Source organism: Siphateles boraxobius, unplaced genomic scaffold (genome assembly GCF_051911475.1).
Source record: "Siphateles boraxobius isolate OS27281-9 unplaced genomic scaffold, OSU_SipBor_1 172, whole genome shotgun sequence".
Lineage (NCBI taxonomy): Eukaryota > Metazoa > Chordata > Actinopteri > Cypriniformes > Leuciscidae > Siphateles > Siphateles boraxobius.
In genome coordinates this window covers 218,847-245,715 of record NW_027508780.1, presented here as the reverse complement: position 1 = coordinate 245,715, position 26,869 = coordinate 218,847, and the positions used below count along the sequence as shown (strand labels likewise).

General features: G+C 42.2%; 2 protein-coding genes across 7 annotated transcripts in view; one reads left to right on the top strand and one right to left on the bottom strand.

The window, feature by feature from the left end:
• Positions 1-16,094, top strand: part of pik3c2g (phosphatidylinositol-4-phosphate 3-kinase catalytic subunit type 2 gamma) — a 57,219-nt gene extending 41,125 nt beyond the window's left edge. For 3 of the 5 annotated variants that reach the window (XM_077232508.1, XM_077232509.1, XM_077232507.1), the window contains 11 exons: positions 1,246-1,382; positions 1,771-1,940; positions 2,024-2,180; positions 2,300-2,409; positions 3,485-3,659; positions 4,447-4,565; positions 8,860-8,956; positions 13,415-13,469; positions 14,881-14,972; positions 15,370-15,495; positions 15,582-16,094. In XM_077232508.1, coding sequence (XP_077088623.1) covers positions 1,246-1,382; positions 1,771-1,940; positions 2,024-2,180; positions 2,300-2,409; positions 3,485-3,659; positions 4,447-4,565; positions 8,860-8,956; positions 13,415-13,469; positions 14,881-14,972; positions 15,370-15,495; positions 15,582-15,734 — 1,391 coding nt within the window. In that variant the 3' untranslated portion in view covers positions 15,735-16,094. Of the gene's footprint in view, positions 1-1,245; positions 1,383-1,770; positions 1,941-2,023; positions 2,181-2,299; positions 2,410-3,484; positions 3,660-4,446; positions 4,566-8,859; positions 8,957-13,414; positions 13,470-14,880; positions 14,973-15,369; positions 15,496-15,581 lie in introns of those variants that run through there. The other 2 variants (XR_013204831.1, XM_077232510.1) reach the window with 2 other exon arrangements.
• A 5,908-nt stretch (positions 16,095-22,002) lies between these two features.
• The window catches only part of st7 (suppression of tumorigenicity 7), a 49,128-nt gene continuing 44,261 nt past the window's right edge, over positions 22,003-26,869 (bottom strand). Inside the window, exons 15-16 of one of the 2 annotated variants that reach the window (XM_077232505.1) lie at positions 23,071-23,213; positions 22,003-22,309 (exon numbers count right to left, since the gene is read on the bottom strand). In XM_077232505.1, the coding sequence (XP_077088620.1) occupies positions 22,214-22,309; positions 23,071-23,213 (239 nt within the window). In that variant the 3' untranslated portion in view covers positions 22,003-22,213. The remainder of the gene's footprint in view (positions 22,310-23,070; positions 23,214-26,869) is intronic. The other variant, XM_077232506.1, reaches the window with a different exon arrangement.

Sequence of the window (26,869 nt, the reverse complement as noted above, 5' to 3'; positions counted from 1 at the left end):
TTCTGAGTGTGAGTGTTCTGAGTGAGTTTTCTGAGTGTGAGTTTTCAGAGTGTGAGTGTTCTGAGTGTGAGTGTTCTGAGTGTGAGTGTTCTGAGTGTGAGTGTTCTGAGTGTGAGTGTTCTGAGTGTGAGTGTTCTGATTGTGAGTTTTCTGAGTGTGAGTGTTCCGAGTGTGAGTGTTCCGAGTGTGAGTGTTCCGAGTGTGAGTGTTCCGAGTGTGAGTGTTCCGAGTGTGAGTGTTCCGAGTGTGAGTGTTCCGAGTGTGAGTGTTCCGAGTGTGAGTGTTCCGAGTGTGAGTGTTCTGAGTGTGAGTGTTCTGAGTATGAGTGTTCTGAGTGTGAGTGTTCTGAGTGTGAGTGTTCTGAGTGAGTGTTCTGAGTGAGTGTTCTAAGTGTGAGTGTTCTGAGTGTGAGTGTTTTAGAATGTGAGTGTTCTGTGTATGAGTGTTTTAGAGTGTGGGTGTTGTGAGTGTGAGTTGTGTGAGTGTTGTGAGTGTGAGTGTTTGTGAGTGGTGTGAGTGTGAGTGGTGTGAGTGTGAGTGTTGTGAGTGGTGTGAGTGTGAGTGTGAGTGGTGTGAGTGTGAGTGGTGTGAGTGTGAGTGGTGTGAGTGGTGTGAGTGGTGTGAGTGTGAGTGTGAGTGTGAGTGGTGTGAGTGTTGTGAGTGTTGGAGTGTTGTGAGTGTTGGAGTGTTGTGAGTGTGAGTGGTGTGAGTGGTGTGAGTGTTGGAGTGTTGTGAGTGTTGGAGTGTTGTGAGTGTTGGAGTGTTGTGAGTGTTGGAGTGTTGTGAGTGTGAGTGGTGTGAGTGGTGTGAGTGTTGGAGTGTTGTGAGTGTTGGAGTGTTGTGAGTGTTGTGAGTGTTGTGAGTGTTGGAGTGTTGTGAGTGTTGGAGTGTTGTGAGTGTGAGTGTTTGTGAGTGGTGTGAGTGTGAGTGGTGTGAGTGTGAGTGTTGTGAGTGGTGTGAGTGTGAGTGGTGTGAGTGTGAGTGTGAGTGGTGTGAGTGTGAGTGGTGTGAGTGTGAGTGTGAGTGTGAGTGGTGTGAGTGTTGTGAGTGTTGGAGTGTTGTGAGTGTTGGAGTGTTGTGAGTGTGAGTGTTTGTGAGTGTTTGTGAGTGTGAGTGGTGTGAGTGTGAGTGTTGTGAGTGTTTGTGAGTGTGAGTGTTTTGAGTAAGTGTGTGCGAGTATGAGTGCGAGTATAAGTGAGTGTGTGTATGTATGTTTACTCTTACCACTGCTTTGACTGTATTTAGGTCTGGTGGAAGTGGTGCAGGACGCAGTGACTCTGGCAACGATCCATCAGGAATGGGGTTTATCCGGAGCGCTGAGGGAAGACACCTTAGAGAAGTGGTTCCACATGAGGAACAAGACTAAAGAGGACTACGAGAAGGTGAGGGATCAGTACTATAGCAAAAATAACCTGTTTATTTAACCTGTTTGAGTGTGAAAATAAGTAAATACTTGCGATACTGACGTTGTTTCGAGAGCATCGCTGCTCACGTTAAATATTGATACCAAGTGTTTTAACTTTTAATTTTCTTACTGTGAAAATTAATGCGCAAAATAAACTAAGTGGGTAAAAATGAACGTACGGCTGTCATTCAGACAGCAGGAGCAGAAACACACACACACACACACAGACTGACCTCGAATCTCTCTCACTCACTCACACACACACACACACTCACACACACACACACACACACACACACACACACACACACACACACACACACACACACACACACACACACACACACACACTGTCCTTCCTTCAGGCTGTGCTGAACTTTCTCCACTCGTGTGCCGGCTGGTGTGTCGTCACTTTTGTTCTGGGCATCTGTGACCGTCACAACGACAACATCATGATCAAACACAGCGGCCACATGTTCCACATCGACTTCGGGAAGATCATGGGAAACGCGCAGAAGTTCGGCAGCATCAGGAGGCGAGTGTTTGTTCTCTTGTCTCGTAGTCTTTGAGTAATGTAAAGGAAACCCTTGTAAAATAAGCGTGTTTGTGTGAATGCAGAGACCGAACGCCCTTCATCTTCACGCCGGAGATGCAGCGCTTCATCACAGGCGGCGGCGAGAACCCTCAGCGCTTCCACCGGTTCGTGGAGCTGTGCTGTAAAGCTTACAACAGCCTGCGCACACACACACCACTGCTGCTCAGCCTCCTGCAGCCGGTGAGAGACACACACACACACACACGCGCACACACACACACACACACACACGACAGCTTCACTTCACCGACTCCTTCTGTTATCAGACTGTGTGTGTGTTTGTGTGTGTGTGTGTGTAGATGCTGGCGGCCGGAATGCCTGATATGAAGGATGTCCGGGATCTTCAGTATGTTCACAATAACCTGCGGCCACACGACTCTGAGCTCGAGGCCACTTCATATTTCACCAGGTCAGCAGAGATCAGAGAATTCTGGGACTAATGTAGTGAAATAAGCAAGAGATATAATGTACATCGAGCTGGTTGTTATCTCAGAATAAACCCAGGATCAGGATCAGGTCTTCCATCAGCTTTGGAAGGGGGTTTATTCACACACACACACACACACACACACACACACACACACACACACACACACACACACACCCGAAGTGGTTTAATCTGAGATAACAACCGGCTGAATGTACATGATCCCGCTTGTTACACAACTACTTGCCACATCAGTACATAATTAGACACGAAATATTGATCTGAGTTGAAATATTTTATCAGCTCTTTAAACGCAAAGTTTGCGCGGAGAGAGCAGTTTCAGTGGCGACATCAAACTAGACGGACATTAAAGAGATCCGGTATACAGTCATAACACTTATTACACAGCATTTCAACACATTAATGATTATGGAGATAAGAGATATTGATTTCAGATAAAACTGTTTCTTATAATCCAACAGTGTACAAAACAATAGTTACAAAATGGCGGCAGCTGCGTTTGTATGAAACGATAGAGTGAGTCCACGATACTGGATGGCATAATTAAATAACTGTACACACGATATTGATTCAACTGAGTTTTAATATTTTATTAGCTCACCAAAACGCAAAAGTTCCACGAAGAAGAAAAGTTTCTACCGGATGAGCCTGTGTTTCTGTTCTCAGTGGTTATCTGGGAATTATTTGCCGCTTAATGGCACAATTGACCAATCAGAATCAAGCATTCCACAGAGCCGTGTAATAACTAACGTTAACTAATGCGACCTTATTGTAAAGTGTCACACATGTGAGAGTTTATAGGGCCTTAAATATGAATTTAGCAGAAGGAGAGTTTGCGGTATGTGGATTTTTCATGTTTATTTTAAATATCTGATCATGATTTCAGTTGATCTTTACACATCTTCTCACACCACAATTTCATTCCTGTGCAAAAAAGGCCGGCTGAATCTGAATCCTTCTACACAATTATCCGGCTGCACTTTGAGTGTTTGAGGAGGTTCTTCTTTTTAGGACTAGATTTTATTTTCTGTTTCAGAAAGATTAAGGAGAGCATGGAGAGTTTCCCGGTGAAGTTAAACTTCCTGATCCACAATATGGTGCAGTTTTCCTCCGGCAGACGTTCGGAGCCGCTGACTGACAGCCGGATCTCCAACAGATCCAACATCCAGCAGGCCGTGATCCAGAAATACAGCGGCAGCGGCAAAGATGTGGTGAGATTCCTTCAGGAAGACCTTCGAGAAGAGGATTGAATGAAGAGTGGGAATGAAAGAAGTTCAGTGAAGAGTATTCAACTGTGCTGTTAATCTTTTGAACTAAAAATAAGATTATCTCAGATAAGGCAGTCATACTTCAGTTTATACTTGCGTAATCTTGGCTTATAATGACAAGAATACAGAAAAGTCAAAGTATATTTGGGCAGTATTTTTTTTTCACACACATGGTCTTCTTTCAGGTCCTCCAGCATGTTTTACATACTATCTCATTAACTTACATGTTAAAATATAGAGTAACATTGTTAGTTTAACTATAATAATGTTAACAAATGAACGGTAACACTTTACTATAAGGTTCAATAGTTAACATTAGTTAGCATGATCTAATAATGAACTGCATGTTTACAGCATTTATTAATCTTTGTTAATGTTAATGTCAACATTTAATAACACTTTATTGAAATCTTGGTAACATTGGTTAATGCACTGTAAACTAACATTAACAAACAATGAACAGCTTTATTTTTTATTAAGTAACAAAAGATTAATAAAGATGAATAAATACTGTAACAAATGTATTGTTCATGGTTAGTTCATGTTAGTTAATACATTAACCAATATTAACTAATGAAACTTTACTGTAAAGTGTTAGCAATAAACAGGGAAGGCTGTGTTTGTGTAGTAAAGCGTAGTGAGCAGTGTTCGGGTTCGAGCCTTCACAGACAGATGAACTCTAAAATACATCTAATGACTCCTAATGACAGCAATGCTTCTCCTCTGTCAGACGTACGAGCTGAAGCTGACCATCGAGGACGGTTTCGTCATCAGTCACAAGAGCTTTGCTCAGTTCGAGACACTCCACAAGCAGCTTCAGAAGCACTTCATCGAGTCCACACTGCCTAAGTAAGAGTCTGTTTACACAGCCGGCTAGAGGAGGTGTGTGTGTGTGTGTGTGTGTGTGTGTGTGTGTGTCAAGTCACCTTTATTTATATAGCGCTTTTTACAATGCAGATTGTTTCAAAGGAGCTTTACAGAGATAAAAGGAAAATAATGTTGTAATAATATTGTTAAATATAAAATTAAATGTCCCAAATAAGCAAGCCAATGGCGAAAAAGGCGACAGTGAAGGAACCAAAACTTCAGTCACAGAATGGAGAAAAAAACCTTGGGAGAAACCAGGCTCAGTCGGGGGGCCAGTCTTCCTTTGGCCAATGAACGAACAGTGTATGATTATGTGCAATCAGTCAGTGACTGAGTGCAGTGAGGTGAGTGAGTGAGTTAGTGAGTGAGTGCAGTGAGGTGAGTTAGTGAGAGTGCAGTGAATGAGGGAGTGAGTGCAGTGAGGGAGTAAGGTGAGTTAGTCAGTGCAGTGAGGTGAGTTAGTTAATGAGTGCAGTGAGGTGAGTTAGTGAGTGCAGTGAGGTGAGGTGAGTTAGTGAGTGAGTGAGTGCAGTGAGGTGAGTTAGTGAGTGAGTGCAGTGAGTTAGTGAGAGTGCAGTGAGTCAGTGAGAGTGCATTGAGGTGAGTTAGTGCAGTGAGAGAGTGCGTGAGTGAGTGATGTGAATAGAGTGAGTTATTGAGTGAGTGCAGTGCAGTGAGGTGAGTTAGTGAGTGCAGTGAGGTGAGTGCAGTGAGGTGAGTTAGTGAATGCAGTGAGGTGAGTTAGTGAGTGCAGTGAGGTGAGTGCAGTGAGTGAGTGCAATTAGTGAAGTCAGTGAGTGAGTTAATCAGTGCAGTGAGGTGAGTGAGTGCAGTCAGTGAGTGAGTTAGTCAGTGTAGTGAGTGCAGTGAGTCAGTTAGTGCAGTGAGGTGAGTGCAGTGAGGGGAGTTAGTGAGTGAGTGCAGTGCGCTGAGTTAGTGCAGTGCAGTGAGAAAGTGCGTGATTGAGTGATGTGAATAGAGTGAGTTATTGCGTGAGTGCAGTGAGGTGAGGGTGCAGTGAGTCAGTGCAGGGAATGAGGGAGTGAGTGCAGTAAGTGAGTGAGGTGAGTCAGTTAGTGCAGTGATTGAGTGCAGTGAGGTGAGTTTGTGAGTGAGTCAGTGAGTGCAGTGAGGTGAGTGCAGTGAGGTGAGTTAGTGAATGCAGTGAGGTGAGTGCAGTGAATGAGTGCAGTGAGGTGAGTGCAATTAGTGAGGTCAGTGAGTGACTTAATCAGTGCAGTGAGGTGAGTGAGTGAGTGCAGTCAGTGAGTGAGTTAGTCAGTGTAGTGAGTGCAGTGAGTCAGTTAGTGCAGTGAGTTAGTGAGTGCAGTGAGGTGAGTTTGTGAGTGAGTCAGTGAGTGCAGTGAGGTGAGTTAGTGAGTGCAGTGAGGGGAGTTAGTGAGTGAGTGCAGTGCGCTGAGTTAGTGCAGTGCAGTGAGAAAGTGCGTGAGTGAGTGATGTGAATAGAGTGAATTATTGCGTGAGTGCAGTGAGGTGAGGGTGCAGTGAGTCAGTGCAGGGAATGAGGGAGTGAGTGCAGTAAGTGAGTGAGGTGAGTTAGTCAGTGAGTGCATTGAGTCAGTGAGGTGAGTAAGTGCAGTGAAGTGAAAGTGATTTAGTGCAGTGAGTGAGTGCGGTGAGTTAGTGAGTGCGGTGAGGTGAGTTAGTGAGTGAGTGCGGTGAGTTAGTGAGTGAGGTGAGTGAGGTGAGTTAGTGAGTGAGTGAGGTGAGTGCAGTGAGGTGAGTTAGTGAATGCAGTGAGGTGAGTGAAGTGAGTGAGTGCAGTCAGTGAGTGCAGTGAGGTGAGTTAGTGAATGCAGTGAGGTGAGTGAAGTGAGTGAGTGCAGTCAGTGAGTGCAGTGAGGTGAGTTAGTGAGTGAGTGTGGTCAGTGAGTTAATCAGTGCAGTGCAGTGAGGTGAGTTAGTGAGAGTCAGTGGAGTGAGTGCAGTGAGGGAGTGAGGTGAGTTAGTCAGTGAGTGCAGTGAGGTGAGTTAGTGAGTGAGTGATGTGAATAAAGTGAGTTAGGGATTGAGTGCAGAGAGGTGAAAGTGATTTAGTGCAGTGAGTAAGTAGTGAGTGAGTGCGGTGAGTTAGTGAGTGAATGCAGTGAGTTAGTGAGTGAATGAGGTGAGGGAGTGAGTGCAGTGAGGTGAGTTAGTGAGTGCGGTGAGTTAGTGAGTGAATACAGTGAGGTGAGTGAGTGCAGTCAGTGAGTTAGTCAGTGCAGTGAGGTGAGTGAGTGCAGTGAGGTCAGTTAGTGAGTGAGTTCAGTGAGTGCAGTGAGGTGAGTTAGTGAGTTAGTGCAGTGAGGCATCGAGGTGAGTTAGTGAGTGAGTCAGTGAGTGCAGTGAGGTGATTGAGTGCAGTCAGTGAGTTAGTCAGTGCAGTGGGGTGAGTTAGCGAGAGTACAGTGAGTGCAGTGAGGTGAGTTAGTGCAGTCAGTGAGTGAGTTAGTCTGTGCAGTGGGGTGAGTTAGTGGGAGTACAGTGAGTGCAGTGAGGTGAGTTAGTGCAGTCACTCAGTGAGTTAGTCAGTGCAGTGGGGTGAGTTAGTGTCAGTACAGTGAGTGCAGTGAGTGAGTGAGTTGGTCTGTGCAGTGCAGTGAGAGAGTGCGTGAGTGAGTGATGTGAATAGAGTGAGTTATTGCGTGAATGCAGTGAGGTGAGAGTGCAGTGAATGAGGGAGTGAGGGGAGTTAGTAAGTGCAGTGAGAGTGCGTGAGTGAGTGATGTGAATAAAGTGAGTTAGTGATTGAGTGCAGTGAGGTGAAAGTGATTTAGTACAGTGAGTTAGTGAGTGCAGTCAGTGAAGTGATGACCTCTGGAAGCATCTCTTTCAATAGTTTAGTCGGTATAGGGTCTAACATAAATGTTGTTGATTTTATATAGTTTATAAAATTCATCCTCTCCTATAGCAACGAATGAATAAAAATTTTCGTCAGTGAGACTACACTGCACTGTCTGATGCGATACTGTCGTAGACGGTTGCATAGTTATAATTTTCTCACTGATGTTATCAATCTTGTAAGTAAAAAAGTTCATAAAGTCATTACTGCTGTGCTGCTTAGAAACATCTGAGCTTGAAGCTTTATTTTTTGTTATTTTTATTTTTAGCCACGGTTTCAAATAAATACCCAGGGTTTTGTTTATTTTCTTCTAATAGAGTTGAAAAATAAGCAGGATCAGGGACTGATCAGGGAGATTATTAATAAAGCATTCTTTAGTGGCAGAAGTGATAGGTCTAACATATTTGTAACACTGAGTCGGCTTTGCAGCCTTGGTTAAATTAAGTTTACACGAGACTAGATAATGATCTGAGATTTCGTCGCTCTGCTGCAGAATTTCAACAGAATCAACATTGATTCCATGGGATAATATTAGATCTAGAGTATGATTACGACAATGAGTAGGTCCTGACACGTGTTGTCAAACTCCAATAGAGTTAAGAATGTTTTAAATGCCAATCCAAATGCATATTTTTCATTATCTACATGTATATTAAAATCACCAACAATTAGGACTTTATCCTAATTGTGAGTGAGTGAGTGAGTGAGTGCTGTGAGTGAGTGATGTGAATACAGTGAGTTAGTGAGTAAGCGCTGTGAGGTGAGTGAGTGATTTAGTGCAGTAACTGAGTGTAGTGAGTGAGGGACTGAGTGCAGTGAGTGCAGTGAGGTGAGTTAGTGAGAGTGCAGTGAGTGAGTGATTTAGTGCAGTAACTGAGTGTAGTGAGTGAGGGACTGAGTGCAGTGCAGTTAGTGAGTGCAGTGAGGTGAGTTAGTGAGAGAGTCCAGTGAGTGAGTGATTTAGTGCAGTAACTGAGTGCAGTGAGTGAGGGAGTGAGGTGAGTTGGTGCAGTGAGAGTGATTTAGTGCAGTAACTGAGTGCAGTGAGTTAGGGAGTGAGTGCAGCGAGTGAGTCAGTGCAGTGAGTTAGTGAGGTGAGTGCAGTGAGGTGTGTGCAGTGAGGTGAGTCGAGTGAGTGAGTGATTGAGTGCAGTGAGTGAGTGAGTGGGTCAGTGCAGTGAATGAGGGAGTGAGTCCAGTGAGTGAGTGATTGAGTGCAGTGCAGTGAGTGAGTGAGTGGGTCAGTGCAGTGAGTGAGGGCGTGAGTGCAGTGAGTAAGTGAGTGAGTGCTGTGAATAAGTGAGTGAGTGAGTGCAGTGCAGTGAGTAAGTGAGCGAGTGAGTCAGTGCTGTTCGTCCACAGCCGGCCTGATGAGGAAAGTGTGTGAGTGAGAGTTGCACTCAATCTGATCTGCTGTTCTCCTGCTTCCAGGTTCCCCAGCTGGTTCCACATGTCCTTCACGGCGAGCAGGAGGATGGTTCTGCTGAACCGGTACCTGAAGGAGCTGTTCTGCGGGCCCTGCAAAGGGGTAAGCATGAGTGTGTGTGTGTGAGTGTGTGTGTAAGTGTGAGTGTGAGCCGCTGTTCTCCGGGCTCTGCAGAGGAGTAAGCATGACTGAGCCTCTTCCCAGAATTCACTGCACCATCACTGATGCTTCCCAGAGTTCACAGCACCATCACTGATGTTTCCCAGAGTTCACTGCACTATCACTGATCTTTCCCAGAGTTCACTGCACCATCACTGATGTTTCCCAGAGTTCACTGCACCATCACTGATGTTTCCCAGAGTTCACTGCACTATCACTGATCTTTCCCAGAGTTCACTGCACCATCACTGATGTTTCCCAGAATTCACTGCACCATCACTGATGTTTCCCAGAGTTCACAGCACCATCACTGATGTTTCCCAGAGTTCACTGCACCATCACTGATGTTTCCCAGAGTTCACTGCACCATCACTGATGCTTCCCAGAGTTCACTGCACCATCACTGATGCTTCCCAGAGTTCACTGCACCATCACTGATGTTTCCCAGAGTTCACTGCACCATCACTGATGTTTACCAGAGTTCACTGCACCATCACTGATGTTTCCCAGAGGTCACTGCACCATCACTGATGCTTCCCAGAGTTCACTGCACCATCACTGATGCTTCCCAGAGTTCACTGCACCATCACTGATGTTTCCCAGAGTTCACTGCACCATCACTGATGTTTCCCAGAGTTCACTGCACCATCACTGATGTTTACCAGAGTTCACTGCACCATCACTGATGTTTCCCAGAGTTCACTGCACCATCACTGATGCTTCCCAGAGTTCACTGCACCATCACTGATGCTTCCCAGAGTTCACTGCACCATCACTGATGTTTCCCAGAGTTCACTGCACCATCACTGATGTTTCCCAGAGTTCACTGCACCATCACTGATGTTTACCAGAGTTCACTGCACCATCACTGATGTTTCCCAGAGTTCACTGCACCATCACTGATGCTTCCCAGAGTTCACTGCACCATCACTGATGCTTCCCAGAGTTCACTGCACCATCACTGATGTTTCCCAGAGTTCACTGCACCATCACTGATGTTTCCCAGAGTTCACTGCACCATCACTGATGCTTCCCAGAGTTCACTGCACCATCACTGATGTTTCCCAGAGTTCACTGCACCATCACTGATGTTTCCCAGAGTTCACTGCACCATCACTGATGTTTCCCAGAGTTCACTGCACCATCACTGATGTTTCCCAGAGTTCACTGCACCATCACTGATGTTTCCCAGAGTTCACTGCACCATCACTGATGCTTCCCAGAGTTCACTGCACCATCACTGATGTTTCCCAGAGTTCACTGCACCATCACTGATGTTTCCCAGAGTTCACAGCACCATCACTGATGCTTCCCAGAGTTCACTGCACCATCACTGATCTTTCCCAGAGTTCACTGCACCATCACTTATGTTTCCCAGAGTTCACTGCACTATCACTGATGTTTCCCAGAGTTCACTGCACCATCACTGATGTTTCCCAGAGTTCACTGCACCATCACTGATGTTTCCCAGAGTTCACTGCACCATCACTGATGTTTCCCAGAGTTCACTGCACTATCACTGATGTTTCCCAGAGTTCACTGCACCATCACTGATGTTTCCCAGAGTTCACTGCACCATCACTGATGTTTCCCAGAGTTCACTGCACCATCACTGATGTTTCCCAGAGTTCACTGCACCATCACTGATGTTTCCCAGAGTTCACTGCACCATCACTGATGTTTCCCAGAGTTCACTGCACCATCACGAAATGCTTCCCAGAGTTCACAGCACCATCACGAAATGCTTCCCAGAGTTCACAGCACCATCACTGATGTTTCCCAGAGTTCACTGCACTATCACTGATCTTTCCCAGAGTTCACTGCACCATCACTGATGTTTCCCAGAGTTCACTGCACCATCACTGATGTTTCCCAGAGTTCACTGCACCATCACTGATGTTTCCCAGAGTTCACTGCACCATCACTGATGTTTCCCAGAGTTCACTGCACCATCACTGATGCTTCCCAGAGTTCACTGCACCATCACTGATGTTTCCCAGAGTTCACTGCACCATCACTGATGTTTCCCAGAGTTCACTGCACCATCACTGATGTTTCCCAGAGTTCACTGCACTATCACTGATGTTTCCCAGAGTTCACTGCACCATCACTGATCTTTCCCAGAGTTCACTGCACCATCACTGATGTTTCCCAGAGTTCACTGCACCATCACTGATGTTTCCCAGAGTTCACTGCACTATCACTGATCTTTCCCAGAGTTCACTGCACCATCACTGATGTTTCCCAGAGTTCACTGCACCATCACTGATGTTTCCCAGAGTTCACTGCACTATCACTGATCTTTCCCAGAGTTCACTGCACCATCACTGATGTTTCCCAGAGTTCACTGCACCATCACTGATGTTTCCCAGAGTTCACTGCACTATCACTGATCTTTCCCAGAGTTCACTGCACCATCACTGATGTTTCCCAGAGTTCACTGCACCATCACTGATGTTTCCCAGAGTTCACTGCACCATCACTGATGTTTCCCAGAGTTCACTGCACCATCACTGATGTTTCCCAGAGTTCACTGCACCATCACTGATGTTTCCCAGAGTTCACAGCACCATCACTGATGTTTCCCAGAGTTCACAGCACCATCACTGATGTTTCCCAGAGTTCACTGCACCATCACTGATGTTTCCCAGAGTTCACTGCACCATCACTGATCTTTCCCAGAGTTCACTGCACCATCACTGATGTTTCCCAGAGTTCACTGCACCATCACTGATGTTTCCCAGAGTTCACTGCACCATAACTGATGTTTCCCAGAGTTCACTGCACTATCACTGATCTTTCCCAGAGTTCACTGCACCATCACTGATGTTTCCCAGAGTTCACTGCACCATCACTGATGTTTCCCAGAGTTCACTGCACCATCACTGATGTTTCCCAGAGTTCACTGCACCATCACGAAATGCTTCCCAGAGTTCACTGCACCATCACTGATGTTTCCCAGAGTTCACTGCACCATCACTGATGTTTCCCAGAGTTCACTGCACCATCACTGATCTTTCCCAGAGTTCACTGCACCATCACTGATGTTTCCCAGAGTTCATTGCACCATCACTGATGTTTCCCAGAGCTCACAGCACCATCACTGATGTTTCCCAGAGTTCACTGCACCATCACTGATGTTTCCCAGAGTTCACTGCACCATCACTGATCTTTCCCAGAGTTCACAGCACCATCACTGATGTTTCCCAGAGTTCACTGCACCATCACTGATGTTTCCCAGAGTTCACTGCACCATCACTGATGTTTCCCAGAGTTCACTGCACCATCACTGATGTTTCCCAGAGTTCACTGCACCATCACTGATGTTTCCCAGAGTTCACTGCACCATCACTGATGTTTCCCAGAGTTCACAGCACCATCACTGATGTTTCCCAGAGTTCACAGCACCATCACTGATGTTTCCCAGAGTTCACAGCACCATCACTGATGTTTCCCAGAGTTCACTGCACCATCACTGATGTTTCCCAGAGTTCACTGCACCATCACTGATCTTTCCCAGAGTTCACTGCACCATCACTGATGTTTCCCAGAGTTCACTGCACCATCACTGATGTTTCCCAGAGCTCACAGCACCATCACTGATGTTTCCCAGAGTTCACTGCACCATCACTGATGTTTCCCAGAGTTCACTGCACCATCACTGATCTTTCCCAGAGTTCACAGCACCATCACTGATGTTTCCCAGAGTTCACTGCACCATCACTGATGTTTCCCAGAGTTCACTGCACCATCACTGATGTTTCCCAGAGTTCACTGCACCATCACTGATGTTTCCCAGAGTTCACTGCACCATCACTGATGTTTCCCAGAGTTCACTGCACCATCACTGATGTTTCCCATAGTTCACAGCACCATCACTGATGTTTCCCAGAGTTCACAGCACCATCACTGATGTTTCCCAGAGTTCACAGCACCATCACTGATGTTTCCCAGAGTTCACTGCACCATCACTGATGTTTCCCAGAGTTCACTGCACCATCACTGATCTTTCCCAGAGTTCACTGCACCATCACTGATGTTTCCCAGAGTTCACTGCACCATCACTGATGTTTCCCAGAGTTCACTGCACCATCACTGATGTTTCCCAGAGTTCACTGCACCATCACTGATGTTTCCCAGAGTTCACTGCACCATCACTGATGTTTCCCAGAGTTCACTGCACCATCACGAAATGCTTCCCAGAGTTCACTGCACCATCACTGATGTTTCCCAGAGTTCACTGCACCATCACTGATGTTTCCCAGAGTTCACTGCACCATCACTGATGTTTCCCAGAGTTCACTGCACCATCACTGATGTTTCCCAGAGTTCACAGCACCATCACTGATGTTTCCCAGAGTTCACTGCACCATAACTGATGTTTCACTGTGTTAATGATAGAATGAGTACGTCTGCAGCCTGTTCCTGGATGGACCGAACACCGCCGGCAAATCAGGTGACTTTCCATCAGTGACAGCAGATTCTGATGATTCTCAGTCACACTTCACTGCTAACCCAGTGCTTTCGCTTTCAGACTGGAGAAATACACAAATGATAAAAATAATATTAAATAACTCACTGAATTTGATGAAAATCTAAAAAAGATTAAGTAAAATTTGATTTAAATAAAACTATAAATTTGATTTAAATAATTTATTAAAATGAATAAATGAATAAACCTTGTTTAAATTAATAATTAATAAATTTGATTAAAATAAATAAAGCTTGATGGAAATAAATAAATTTTAATGAATTTAAATGACTTTTTAAAAATAAGTAAACTTTATTTAAATAAATACATTTTATTAAAATATATAAATAAATTATTTAAATGAATAAACCTTGATTTAGATAAATAATAGACATCTGATTAAAATAAAATAATGAATTTAATTTAAATGAAAAAAGATTAAAATTAGTAAAAGTTTAAGTAAATAAATAATATCACTCAACATTTATTTGTATAGCACTTTACAACAACCATCAGGCATCCTGTGCTTCATATCAAAGATTAAAAATAAAGAAAACATATCATACCATACAAAGAATAAACATATAAAACAGTAAAATAAGAAAAAGTTGCATAGAACAGACAAAGGAAAATGTCAAACCACTCCTCCGTATTAAAAGCCATTCTAAACAGGACGGTTTTGAGTTTAGACCTAGAAAGGGTCACATCTGCAATTGTGTGAATATCAGGGGAAACTTGAGAGTCTCGGGGCAGAAACTGCAAAAGCCTGATCACCACATCGTTTATATCTTGACTTTGGGACTTCTAAAACCAGTTAGATATATACACACATATATACTTTTGATTTAAATAAATAATTGACTAATTAAAATAAATAACTGAATAATCCTTGATTTAATGAAATCATAAATGCATTTGATTCAAATAAATAAATAATACATCTTACATTGAAGTACTATAATGTGTAAAAAGTAATGATGTACAAAAATAGAAACTAAATATTTTCCAAGTAATATTTTCTATATATTTTTAATATTCATTTTTGCCCAATGTTAATGTCTTTATACATGAAACTTTGGAGCTGCCGTGTAAATGTCAGGACTCGCACGAAGAGGATAATAAATCAGAGTTATAATAGTCAGTCTCTTAATGAAACGCTGCTCTTCTTTTCATGATCTCAGTGATCACACACTTCTGTTGTCGCCTGCCTTTGACTTGTTTAGGGATTCATTCACATATTTTATTCCCAAACCAGCGATATTTTCAAGGTTTAAATGGATTGGAATTTCCAAGCGCTTTACATTTTAACACAAGTTATTTCTTCTGGTTAAAACACTGCAATATTCCCGCAGTTCTGCATCAGTTAGCGGCTTGTTTGTGTTTTCTGTTGTTTCAGAACCAGACGCTCATCTCCGGCCACAGATTCAGCTCTACCTGTCTTATAAAGACTTTAAACTCTCTGTCATGATAAAGCACTTGAAAAACATTGTGAGTCATTTTTCAACCCTTCTTGATTTGAAAATCATTATGTGACATGAAGAGTTTAATGTGTTCACTTAACTAGCTCACACACACTACCGACCAAAAGTTTGGAAGAATTATGATTTGAAAGAAGTCTCTTCTGCTCACCTAGGCAGCATTTATGCAGATTAATAATATTTTACAACATTGTTTTTATTGTATTTTTAGTTTACATTAGACGAACATCCAACTAAAACACCCCAAGAACGAAGTATAAATAATGTTTTTGAGGCTAACGTTCTGAGACCAGATGATATTGCCGTTACTGGAAGAGCGTTTTTTCATAACTTTGCGAGAACGTTCGCTGGCTGATGTGTTTTTAAGCAGAGGTGTGTGTGTGTGTGTGTGTCTGTCTGTCTCTCAGAGGTTGTCTAACGGCTCGTGTCCGGATGCGTATGTGGTCACGCGACTGAGACCCGATCCACACGACCAGAGCAAGAGGAAGACTAAAGTGGTGCGCAGCAACGACAATCCCACATTCAATGAACTGGTGAGAGAACATCTTGATTTGTACCTGGTGTTTGTGAAGCGCATGTTTTCAGCAGCTGTGGATCTGAGATCTCCTGTTTCTCTCAGATCGAGTACAGGAACGTGCTGAAGCTCCACGGCCGTGTGCTGGAGGTCACGGTGAAGAGCAGAAAGGCTTTCGTTGCTGCCACAAACGTGGTTCTGGGAGAGCGAGTTCTGGACCAGGAGAAGTGGTTTCCTCTGGGCTTCTCTGCAGTTTAAAGCCCAGCTTTACTCCAGCGCTCACTGAACATAAAGCTGAAAGCTTCACAGAACCATCAGCTGTTATATGATCTCTACGTTTCTGGTAGAGATCGTATATTATGAAGGAAAGATGGCAATCAGTATTAATAAAACTCATCGGACGGAGTCTCCTTGGTCTCGCTGCTCATAAAGACACGTTAAAGCTGTACTTTAAACTGTTGTGGATCGAATTCACTGAATTCTAGAGCTGCTTTGTTGTACTTGAAGTTGAATTAGAAACCACTGATTCTTCACACACTGATTTTACTGTAAAGCTGTTTTTAAGGAATTTGTATTGTATGAAGTGCTAAATTAATAAAGTAAAACTTGATAAATGTATATGGCAATTAAGAACTCTTTAGTCATAAAGAACGTTGAGCAGTTTCTGAACGCAGTGTAACGGCAAGAGCTGGTTTCCCAGAACTCAACACAGTGTCGGCCCAGATCCGGCCCAGATCCGGTACATGTGGAATACCGGATCTGGGCCGACACTGTTGCTGTCTGGGTAGTTTTACTGAATAAACACTGCTGGTTTTTATGTCGTAACAGCTGAATAACACGGATATTGCTTTTTCCTTTTATTCATGCTTTTCAAACATATACTTTATTTCATTTTAAAAAGAAATGAGTAGACGACAATTTTTCTTTAGATGTTCTGAGTTTGTTTTCTATAACAAATGTATTGGACTCGCTTGCAGATCATCATTACTCTGGCCTTGCAAAAGCAAACCCGAAACAACTTGATCAAGTGCCGTCTCTAAACCTGACTGGAATTATTCAAACCGGAGCTGACAGATATACGGTTGCTGTCATACGTTTATAGACACCTTGCAGAATCTGCAAAACACTAATAATTGCAACAAAATAAGCCTTTCTTATTTATTTATGAATCGACTTTTCACATAACGGATGTTTACTTGCAGTGCACAAGACACAATAACTGCTGAATTATGACCCCGTTCATAAGTTTAGAATAAGGTTGTAATGTATTTGAGATGCATCTATATTTGCCAGTTCACAAGGATCAAGTAATGATTTTTTGATGTTTAATAACCGACGCACAAAGTTTTTCAGGACGAGACCTATGAGCTGAACTCAAAGATCGAAGACTTATTCTATATACACAAAAGGCCTGTTTCTCTCAAATATTGTTCACAAATCTGTCTAAATCTGTGTTAGTGAGCACTTCTCGTTTGCCGAGATAATCCATCCACCTTCAGGTGTGGCGTATCAAGATGCTGATTAGACAGCATGATTGTTGCACAGGTGTGCCTTAGGCTGGCCACAATAAAAGGCCACTCTAAAAGGTGCCGTTTTATCACACAGCACAATGCCACAGGTGTTTTGAGGGAGCGTGCGGTTGGCATGCGGACTGCAGGAATGTCCACCAGAGCTGTTGCCCGTGAATTGAATGTTCATTTCTCTACCATAAGCCGTCTCCAAAGGCTCAGAGGATTTGGCAGTACAGCCAACCGGCCTCAGAACCGCAGACCACGTGTCACCACACCAGGCCAGGACCTCCACATCCAGCATCTTCACCTCCGAGATCGTTTGAGACCAGCCACCCGGAGCTGCTGACACAATCGGTTTGCTTAACCAAAGAATTTCTGCATAAACTGTCAGAAAGCGTCTCAGGGAAGCTCGTCTGCATGCTCGTCGTCCTCATCGGGGTCTCGACCTGACTGCAGTTCGTCATCTTAACTGACTTGAGTGGGCAAATGCTCACATTCGATGGCGTCTGGCGCTTTGGAGAGGTGTTCTCTTCACGGATGAATCCCGGTTTTCACTGCTCAGGGCAGACGGCAGACAGCAGACAGCGTGTGTGGCGTTGTGTGGGTGAGCGGTTTGCTGATGTAGATCGAGTGGCCCATGGTGGCGGGGGGGAATGGGCAGGTGTATGGAATGGACAATGAACACAGCTGCATTATATTGATGGCATTTTGAATGCACAGAGATACCGGGACAAGATCCTGAGGCCCATTGTTGTGCCATTTATCCACGACCATCACCTCATGTTGCAGCATGATAATGCACAGCCGCGTTGGAGGATCTGTACACAATTCCTGGAAGCTGAAAACATCCCAGTTCTTGAATGGCCAGCATACTCTCCGGACACGTCCCCCACTGAACATGTTTGGGATGCTCTGGATCGGTGTATACGACAGCGTGTTCCGGGTCCTGCCAATATCCAATAACTGGTTTTCGGACACTATGAGCAGTTTTGGGGGTAACGCATTACAAGTAACATGCATAACGCAATCAGATTACTTTTTTGTTGTTACGAGTAAAGTAATGTATTACAAGTAACATGCATTATGTAATCAGATTACTTTTTTTGATTAAATGAGTAATGCATTACAAGTCACGTACATTGAAACAATGTAAATTACATTCTAATAATACAAATTTATATTTAAATTTATTTTTAGTTACATTAATCAAAAAAAAGTGACTGCAGATAAAGTCTTTTCAAAAACAACATTCAAGTAACGTTCATACAAGTATGAATTGTTGCTGAAATATAGCCATTGATGCATGAGGTCCACTATAGTGGACAGATGATTAACCAGAATTTTCTCCCAATCTAACTGTGATATGGCTCATTAGATATTGTTTGATGCTAGAATATTTTTTTTTACCTGCAAGAGTCTCCTAGGATAGAAGAATGGGTGGCTATTCCGAAGCAACTTGGCATTTCTGACTGACTTGGTTCTGATGGGGGGAAATCGACACACAACGGCTTGCAACCTGGTGGCAATGTATAGGATGATGCGCCATGATCCACTGTAGAGATCGATGCCATCAAAACCCGTGCAAATTCAAGAAAATTATTTTTTAATAGTGACCTCTATGCGTGAAAGGGTTAATATAAAAAAACTAACCCTACCCTAAAGGTTTCCCATATGGTGTTTTGTGGATGAAATGGATAAAAATTCTCTAAATCGATTTTGGAAACATTAAACCGCCTGATTTGACAATCTTACCTGTAACTGCAGAAATCACTGAAAGCGAATCGTTCTTTCTCGATGATTCGCTTTCCAGCAGCTTCACTGTCTCTTCTTCTCCGACGAGAACATCACAAACCTCGTTCACAAGCGTCTGAAACAAGGACCTCACACACAAAATCCTTTTTCTTTGCATTTTCACCTCTGCTCTATATAAAAGCTTGTTTCTGCCGCAGAATAGAAAACAGAGGTAATTGTGTCTTTTTTCCTCACCCCAGATAGCACAAGTCGATTTGATGTGATGTTTACATCTGGAAGACGTATTTTAAAGAGTGTTTACTCATCTGCAATACGTCTATAGGACGTTTCCTGTCAGATGTCAAATAGACGTTTAGAAGATGTCACTTTAACATGCATTCTAAATCATTACATCTTAAAGACATCTTCTAAACGTCTATTTGACATCTGACAGGAAACGTCCTATAGACGTATTGCTGATGAGCAAACACTCTTAAAAATACGTCTTCCAGATGTAAACATCACATCAAATAGACTTGTGCTATCTGGGACAATTCCGAGTGAAGTAGCTTTACCCAAGTTTGTGTTCACACGTTGCAGTCTTGAGTTCTCATCGATTCATCAATACGGATAATTTTGCTTCAGAATAAAATGACTGAATGTGACTGAAGAGGTGAATGTGTCGGACATGCTTCTCTTCATCATCCTCATCCAGGTGTGATTCTGGAGGATCTTTATAATGTTTCTTGTTTTGTTCTAGCATTTTCCCGAGCCGGATTACATGTGTGAGGAGCTGAGGAAGAGGAAGCGCGTAAGAAAGAGTCTCAGTCTGTGAGAGAAGAGTGAGGACAGAGGTAGTGTAGACTAGAGGACTGGTTACTGCTGATCAACACCATCAAAACACACAATTCATCACGAACTGGAGGAATAATGAGAGGAGATCGTCACGCTTCAGGATCCTCAGATCCACTGTCCTGAAGCTCAACATGCTCACACTGACATGAGTAACTCTGAAGGAGCGCGTTCGTGTGTTAGATTAGGGTTAGTTAGGACGAGACTCGGCAGTGTGTTTGAGGAACCGCCGCAGACCGGCTCGACTGGAGACTTGAAGTTGTGAGATCCAGAAAGTTGTGAACATTTCAGTAACAGGATATATTAATCATTAGCAATGTTTCCATCCAAAGTTCTCATTTTAACTGGAATATGGCATAACACATTTGTGAATAAAGCAGTGTTTCCACCATGTGTTCAAGAATACAAAATCTTCACTTCCTGGGAAACTAGCGTAAAATATCAGTAATGCAATCGGGCTGTTTTCCCTCTATCATAAACGAGTGTCTCGAGCGTCGGACGAAACACAAACGCTGTCGTGTTCTCTTGCGTTCGGGAACACACTCGTGTGTGAGACACTTAAACCCAATCACTCTGATCACACACTTCGACTCCGGCGTTTCAGAAACACTAAACATATCGGATACAAAATAGTTCACCTCAGTTGGGTTATTATGTGCATCTTGGTGTTCCATCCAGTGTTTTTCAGAGATATTCCAAAATTCAGACTTGCACATTTAATGCTCGCTCTCTAGAGTGAGATGAAGACATCTTTCAGACCAGTTTGATCCAAACAGATATTCAACATATTTAACCAGTGTTTGATCGCACTGAGAACGGCACAACAAATATATAGGCCTACTGTAAAAGCGATCACAGGCCACGTGACATTGTTTTACTGTACAGTGTCTCTTTATAGTCCAGTCATTTTATGAAAAAGGGTTGAACAAATTGCAAGAGAAGCAAACTCAACTGATTTTGTATCCTCAATATGTCCTGGGTAAGGAAAAACAGCCCAGAAGAATCCCATTAGGGGAAAGTTTCGAAAAAGACTCAAATATAATCTATTCATTCGCCTATTCATTCTCTTTCTCACGTGAATAGGGTAAAACTTTTAACCTTTAAATATCATGATGAAAATTACTGAGTTGATTACTTACATCAAGACAAACAAAAAATGCATTATATTTTTTTTGAAATTGTTTGTTAACATGGACAAACGGTGCATAATCTAATTACATATATGCTAATATTGCATAAATACCACAACAGATCTAAACATTGGGAATAGCAGTGAACATGTCTTGTTGAATCTTGTTGACATATAACAGTAAAATACTTAATGTTAAGGTCCGAATGGAACACATTTAGTCTACCCATGAACATTAATACAGGAAGAAGTACTTTAGAAATCAGCCTTTATTAATTATTATTAGATGGGGTTTGGGGCTGGGTCAATGGGACTGTTTCTGGGGGACGAGTCTGAGGGAAGAACAGGAGACACGGGTAAGGAGAATGCAGAAGACAAAAGGTAGGTGAAATAAAAAGTGTCTGGATCAAAAAATCTAGTTACGTACACAATGCACTAAATACCCAAACCCCATCTCTGCAATAATAATTAATAAAGGCTGATTTCTAAAGTACTTCTTCCTGTATTAATGCTCATGGGTAGCATAAATGGGTTCCATTCGGACCTTAACATTAAGTTTTTTACTGTTATATGTCAACAAGATTCAACAAGACATGTTCACTGCTATTCCCAATGTTTAGATCTGTTGTGGTATTTATGCAAATTATCACATACACAATTCGATTTTGCACCGTTTGTCCATGTTAACAAACAATAAAAAAAAAACTTGTAATACATTTTTTGTTTGTCTTGATGTAAGTAATCAACTCAGTAATTTTCATCATGATATTTAAAGGTTAAAAGTTTTACCCTATTCACGTGAGAAAGAGAATGAATAGGCGAATGAATAGATTATATTTGAGTCTTTTTCGAAACTTTCCCCTAATGGGATTCTTCGGGGCTTTTTTCCCTTACTCAGGACATATTGATGATACAAAATCAGTTGAGTTTGCTTCTCTTGCAATTTGTTCAAGGTTGACCCCCATTTTGGCTTAAAATGACTGGACTATTATAAAGAGTAAATGTTTAATATCTTTGACCCGTCGTCAGGTGATCAATATCAGACGATTCTTCCTCTAGTGTGAGCGAATAGAAGAGTACAATATTACATCAAATAAACAATCATGAACAAGTCAAAGACAGAACTACATTAGTCTGATGCTTCATAAAACAAAAATGCCATGTATTCACATCAGCACTGCACTGCATTGTGGGAGTTATTTCCATCCATCAATATTCAGCTCTTTTCAGACAAACCTGAGAACAGAAAGTCGAAGAGAAGAGGAGAATTCTCTCTTACGAACTTGAAAAATGGAGACGTCTGTTTTGCAGCAGTACAGAAATTGTTTTATTTTTTTTCTTTTATATACGGATGGCCTTTAAAAGTTTTAGACAGAAAAGTTTTACATGAGATTAAGGGGGAAATGAATTCCTTTCTCCTTGATGTTGTTTGAGTCTCTCCTGTTTTCTGTCTATCGGCACTTCTGAAGAATTGGCACCTCAGTCAACATGAGTCGTGTGTGTGTGTGTGTGTGTCAGATCCGTGTGAGCTGGTGCCACAGACTCGAGGGAAGAATACTCTCCACCTTCTCCATGATGAAGTTCAGCGGGGCGAACAGCGTGCTCAGAAACTGAGGGAGAAACGGACAGAAACCAGTCAAACTGCTCTCTAGATCACAGCATCCAGTCACATGATCAAAACAAACAGCACTTCAGTTTCCGCTGATCTGATTGGACCCGGACCGATACTGATATCTAATAATATTTATATATTAAAATAAACAACTGAGCCCAGACTATTATATTCAAATATTTATTTTCACATATAATAATCACACTCAAGTTGTACACAAACATTTCAATTGCACATAAGGTCGTTTTCATAAAACTCTTCATGACAAGAAGACGACTTCAACCGCTCGATTCATATGGATTTATTTTATGATCTCTTTATGAACGTTATGAAGCGTCAGAGTTTCAATGAAGGGACAGAAATCTCTCAGCATTCATTCAAAATATCAGTAAAGCCTTTATATGTATAATGCAAAATAAAAGTATTTTTAATGCATTAATTATGTATTAATTGTATGATCTAATCATGAATAATTGTAATCACAGTTATAATACATTATAATATTTATGTTCAGAGTCTAATGCACGCGACAAACAACCAATTTCATATGGAACAAGGAATCTGCAAAATATTATGCATTTTAACTTTGGTTACCATTATTTATGAAAAGATATAATGCATTATAATGTACATTGTGAATGCCTTTATGATGCATTTAAGCAAAGTGTTAGCAAAAAATGTGATATGAGGGAGAGGAGCTGATGACAGAATGATGATTGCTGAGAAAACTCTATAATGTTGTGTTTGTGCGATACTCACGGCTTTAGCGAACACTCCCATGAGCTCCGGGAACTGATGCGTGAGCAGCGCTAGCATCGCCGTGAAGGAGCACAGACCCGCCGTGAACAGGATGAAGAACGGCAGCTCTTTCTTGGGATACACTGACACCTCGTGGAACACTGCTTACACACACACACACACACACACACACACACACACACACACACACACACACACACACACACACACACACACACACACACACACACACACACAGGGTTAACTACTACTGCCACATCAGTCAATAATCACAACTTAAACGACACTGACGCATGTTCATCGCTCACACATGAACCAGACCTGAGTTTGACCGATTGAGTGACTCGCTGATTCAGTCACACAGCGGACAGTCTTATCAAACGCAGTCTTATCAAACACAGTCTTATCAAACGCAGTCTTATCAAACGCAGTCTTATCAAACGCAGTCTTATCAAACGCAGTCTTATCAAACGCAGTCTTATCAAACGCAGTCTTATCAAACGCAGTCTTATCAAACGCAGTGTTATCAAACGCAGTCTTATCTAACGCAGTCTTATCGAACGCAGTCTTATCGAACGCAGTCTTATCGAACGCAGTCTTATCGAACGCAGTCTTATCGAACGCAGTCTTATCGAACGCAGTCTTATCGAACGCAGTCTTATCGAACGCAGTCTTATCGAACGCTGTCTTATCGAACACAGTCTTATCAAACACAGTCTTATCAAACACAGTCTTATCAAACGCAGTCTTATCAAACGCAGTCTTATCAAACGCAGTCTTATCAAACGCGTCGATCAAACACAGTCTTATCAAACACAGTCTTATCAAACGCAGTCTTATCAAACACAGTCTTATCAAACACAGTCTTATCAAACGCAGTCTTATCGAACGCAGTCTTATCGAACGGAGTCTTATCGAACGCAGTCTTATCGAACGCAGTCTTATCGAACGCTGTCTTATCGAACGCTGTCTTATCGAACGCATTCTTATCGAACGCTGTCTTATCGAACGCTGTCTTATCGAACACAGTCTTATCAAACACAGTCTTATCAAACACAGTCTTATCAAACACAGTCTTATCAAACGCAGTCTTATCAAACACAGTCTTATCGAACGCAGTCTTATCGAACGCAGTCTTATCGAACGCAGTCTTATCGAACGCAGTCTTATCGAACGCAGTCTTATCGAACGCTGTCTTATCGAACGCTGTCTTATCGAACGCATTCTTATCGAACGCTGTCTTATCGAACGCTGTCTTATCGAACGCAGTCTTATCAAACGCAGTCTTATCAAACACAGTCTTATCAAACGCAGTCTTATCAAACACAGTCTTATCAAACGCAGTCTTATCGAACGCAGTCTTATCGAACGCAGTCTTATCGAACGCAGTCTTATCAAACACAGTCTTATCAAACGCAGTCTTATCAAACACAGTCTTATCAAACACAGTCTTATCAAACGCAGTCTTATCAAACGCAGTCTTATCAAACGCAGTCTTATCAAACGCAGTCTTATCGAACGCAGTCTTATCGAACGCAGTCTTATCGAACGCAGTCTTATCGAACGCAGTCTTATCGAACGCTGTCTTATCGAACGCTGTCTTATCGAACGCATTCTTATCGAACGCTGTCTTATCGAACGCTGTCTTATCGAACACAGTCTTATCAAACACAGTCTTATCAAACACAGTCTTATCAAACACAGTCTTATCAAACGCAGTCTTATCAAACACAGTCTTATCAAACACAGTCTTATCGAACGCAGTCTTATCGAACGCAGTCTTATCGAACGCTGTCTTATCAAACGCAGTCTTATCAAACACAGTCTTATCAAACACAGTCTTATCAAACACAGTCTTATCAAACACAGTCTTATCAAACGCGTCGATCAAACACAGTCTTATCAAACGCAGTCTTATCAAACGCAGTCTTATCAAACGCAGTCTTATCAAACACAGTCTTATCAAACACAGTCTTATCAAACGCAGTCTTATCAAACACAGTCTTATCAAACACAGTCTTATCAAACACAGTCTTATCAAACAGTCTTATCAAACACAGTCTTATCAAACACAGTCTTATCAAACACAGTCTTATCAAACACAGTCTTATCAAACACAGTCTTATCAAACACAGTCTTATCAAACGCGTCAATCAAACACAGTCTTATCAAACGCAGTCTTATCAAACGCAGTCTTATCAAACGCAGTCTTATCAAACGCAGTCTTATCAAACACAGTCTTATCAAACACAGTCTTATCAAACACAGTCTTATCAAACACAGTCTTATCAAACGCGTCGATCAAACACAGTCTTATCAAACACAGTCTTATCAAACGCGTCGATCAAACAGTCTTATCAAACGCAGTCTTATCAAACAGTCTTATCAAACACAGTCTTATCAAACACAGTCTTTACAAACGCAGTCTTATCAAACACAGTCTTATCAAACGCAGTCTTATCAAACAGTCTTATCAAACACAGTCTTATCAAACACAGTCTAATCAAACACAGTCTTATCAAACGCGCCGATTAAACACAGTCTTATCAAACGCGTCGATCAAACACAGTCTTATCAAACACAGTCTTATCAAACACAGTCTTATCAAACACAGTCTTATCAAACGCAGTCTTATCAAACACAGTCTTATCAAACACAGTCTTATCAAACACAGTCTTATCAAACGCAGTCTTATCAAACACAGTCTTATCAAACACAGTCTTATCAAACACAATCTTATCAAACACAGTCTTATCAAACACAGTCTTATCAAACGCAGTCTTATCAAACACCGTCTTATCAAACACAGTCTTATCAAACGCAGTCTTATCAAACGCAGTCTTATCAAACGCAGTCTTATCAAACGCATTCTTATCAAACGCAGTCTTATCAAACGCAGTCTTATCAAACGCAGTCTTATCAAACGCGTCGATCAAACGCAGTCTTATCAAACGCAGTCTTATCAAACACAGTCTTATCAAACACAGTCTTATCAAACGCGTCGATCAAACACAGTCTTATCAAACGCAGTCTTATCAAACACAGTCTTATCAAACGCGTCGATCAAACACAGTCTTATCAAACACAGTCTTATCAAACGCAGTCTTATCAAACGCAGTCTTATCAAACACAGTCTTATCAAACACAGTCTTATCAAACACAGTCTTATCAAACGCAGTCTTGTCAAACACAGTCTTATCAAACACAGTCTTATCAAACACAGTCTTATCAAACGCAGTCTTATCAAACGCATTCTTATCAAACGCAGTCTTATCAAACGCAGTCTTATCAAACGCAGTCTTATCAAACGCGTCGATCAAACGCAGTCTTATCAAACAGTCTTATCAAACAGTCTTATCAAACACAGTCTTATCAAACGCGTCGATCAAACACAGTCTTATCAAACAGTCTTATCAAACACAGTCTTATCAAACACAGTCTTATCAAACACAGTCTTATCAAACACAGTCTTATCAAACGCGTCGATCAAACACAGTCTTATCAAACACAGTCTTATCAAACACAGTCTTATCAAACACAGTCTTATCAAACACAGTCTTATCAAACGCGTCGATCAAACACAGTCTTATCAAACAGTCTTATCAAACAGTCTTATCAAACACAGTCTTATCAAACGCGTCGATCAAACACAGTCTTATCAAACACAGTCTTATCAAACACAGTCTTATCAAACACAGTCTTATCAAACACAGTCTTATCAAACACAGTCTTATCAAACACAGTCTTATCAAACACAGTCTTATAAAACACAGTCTTATCAAACACAGTCTTATCAAAC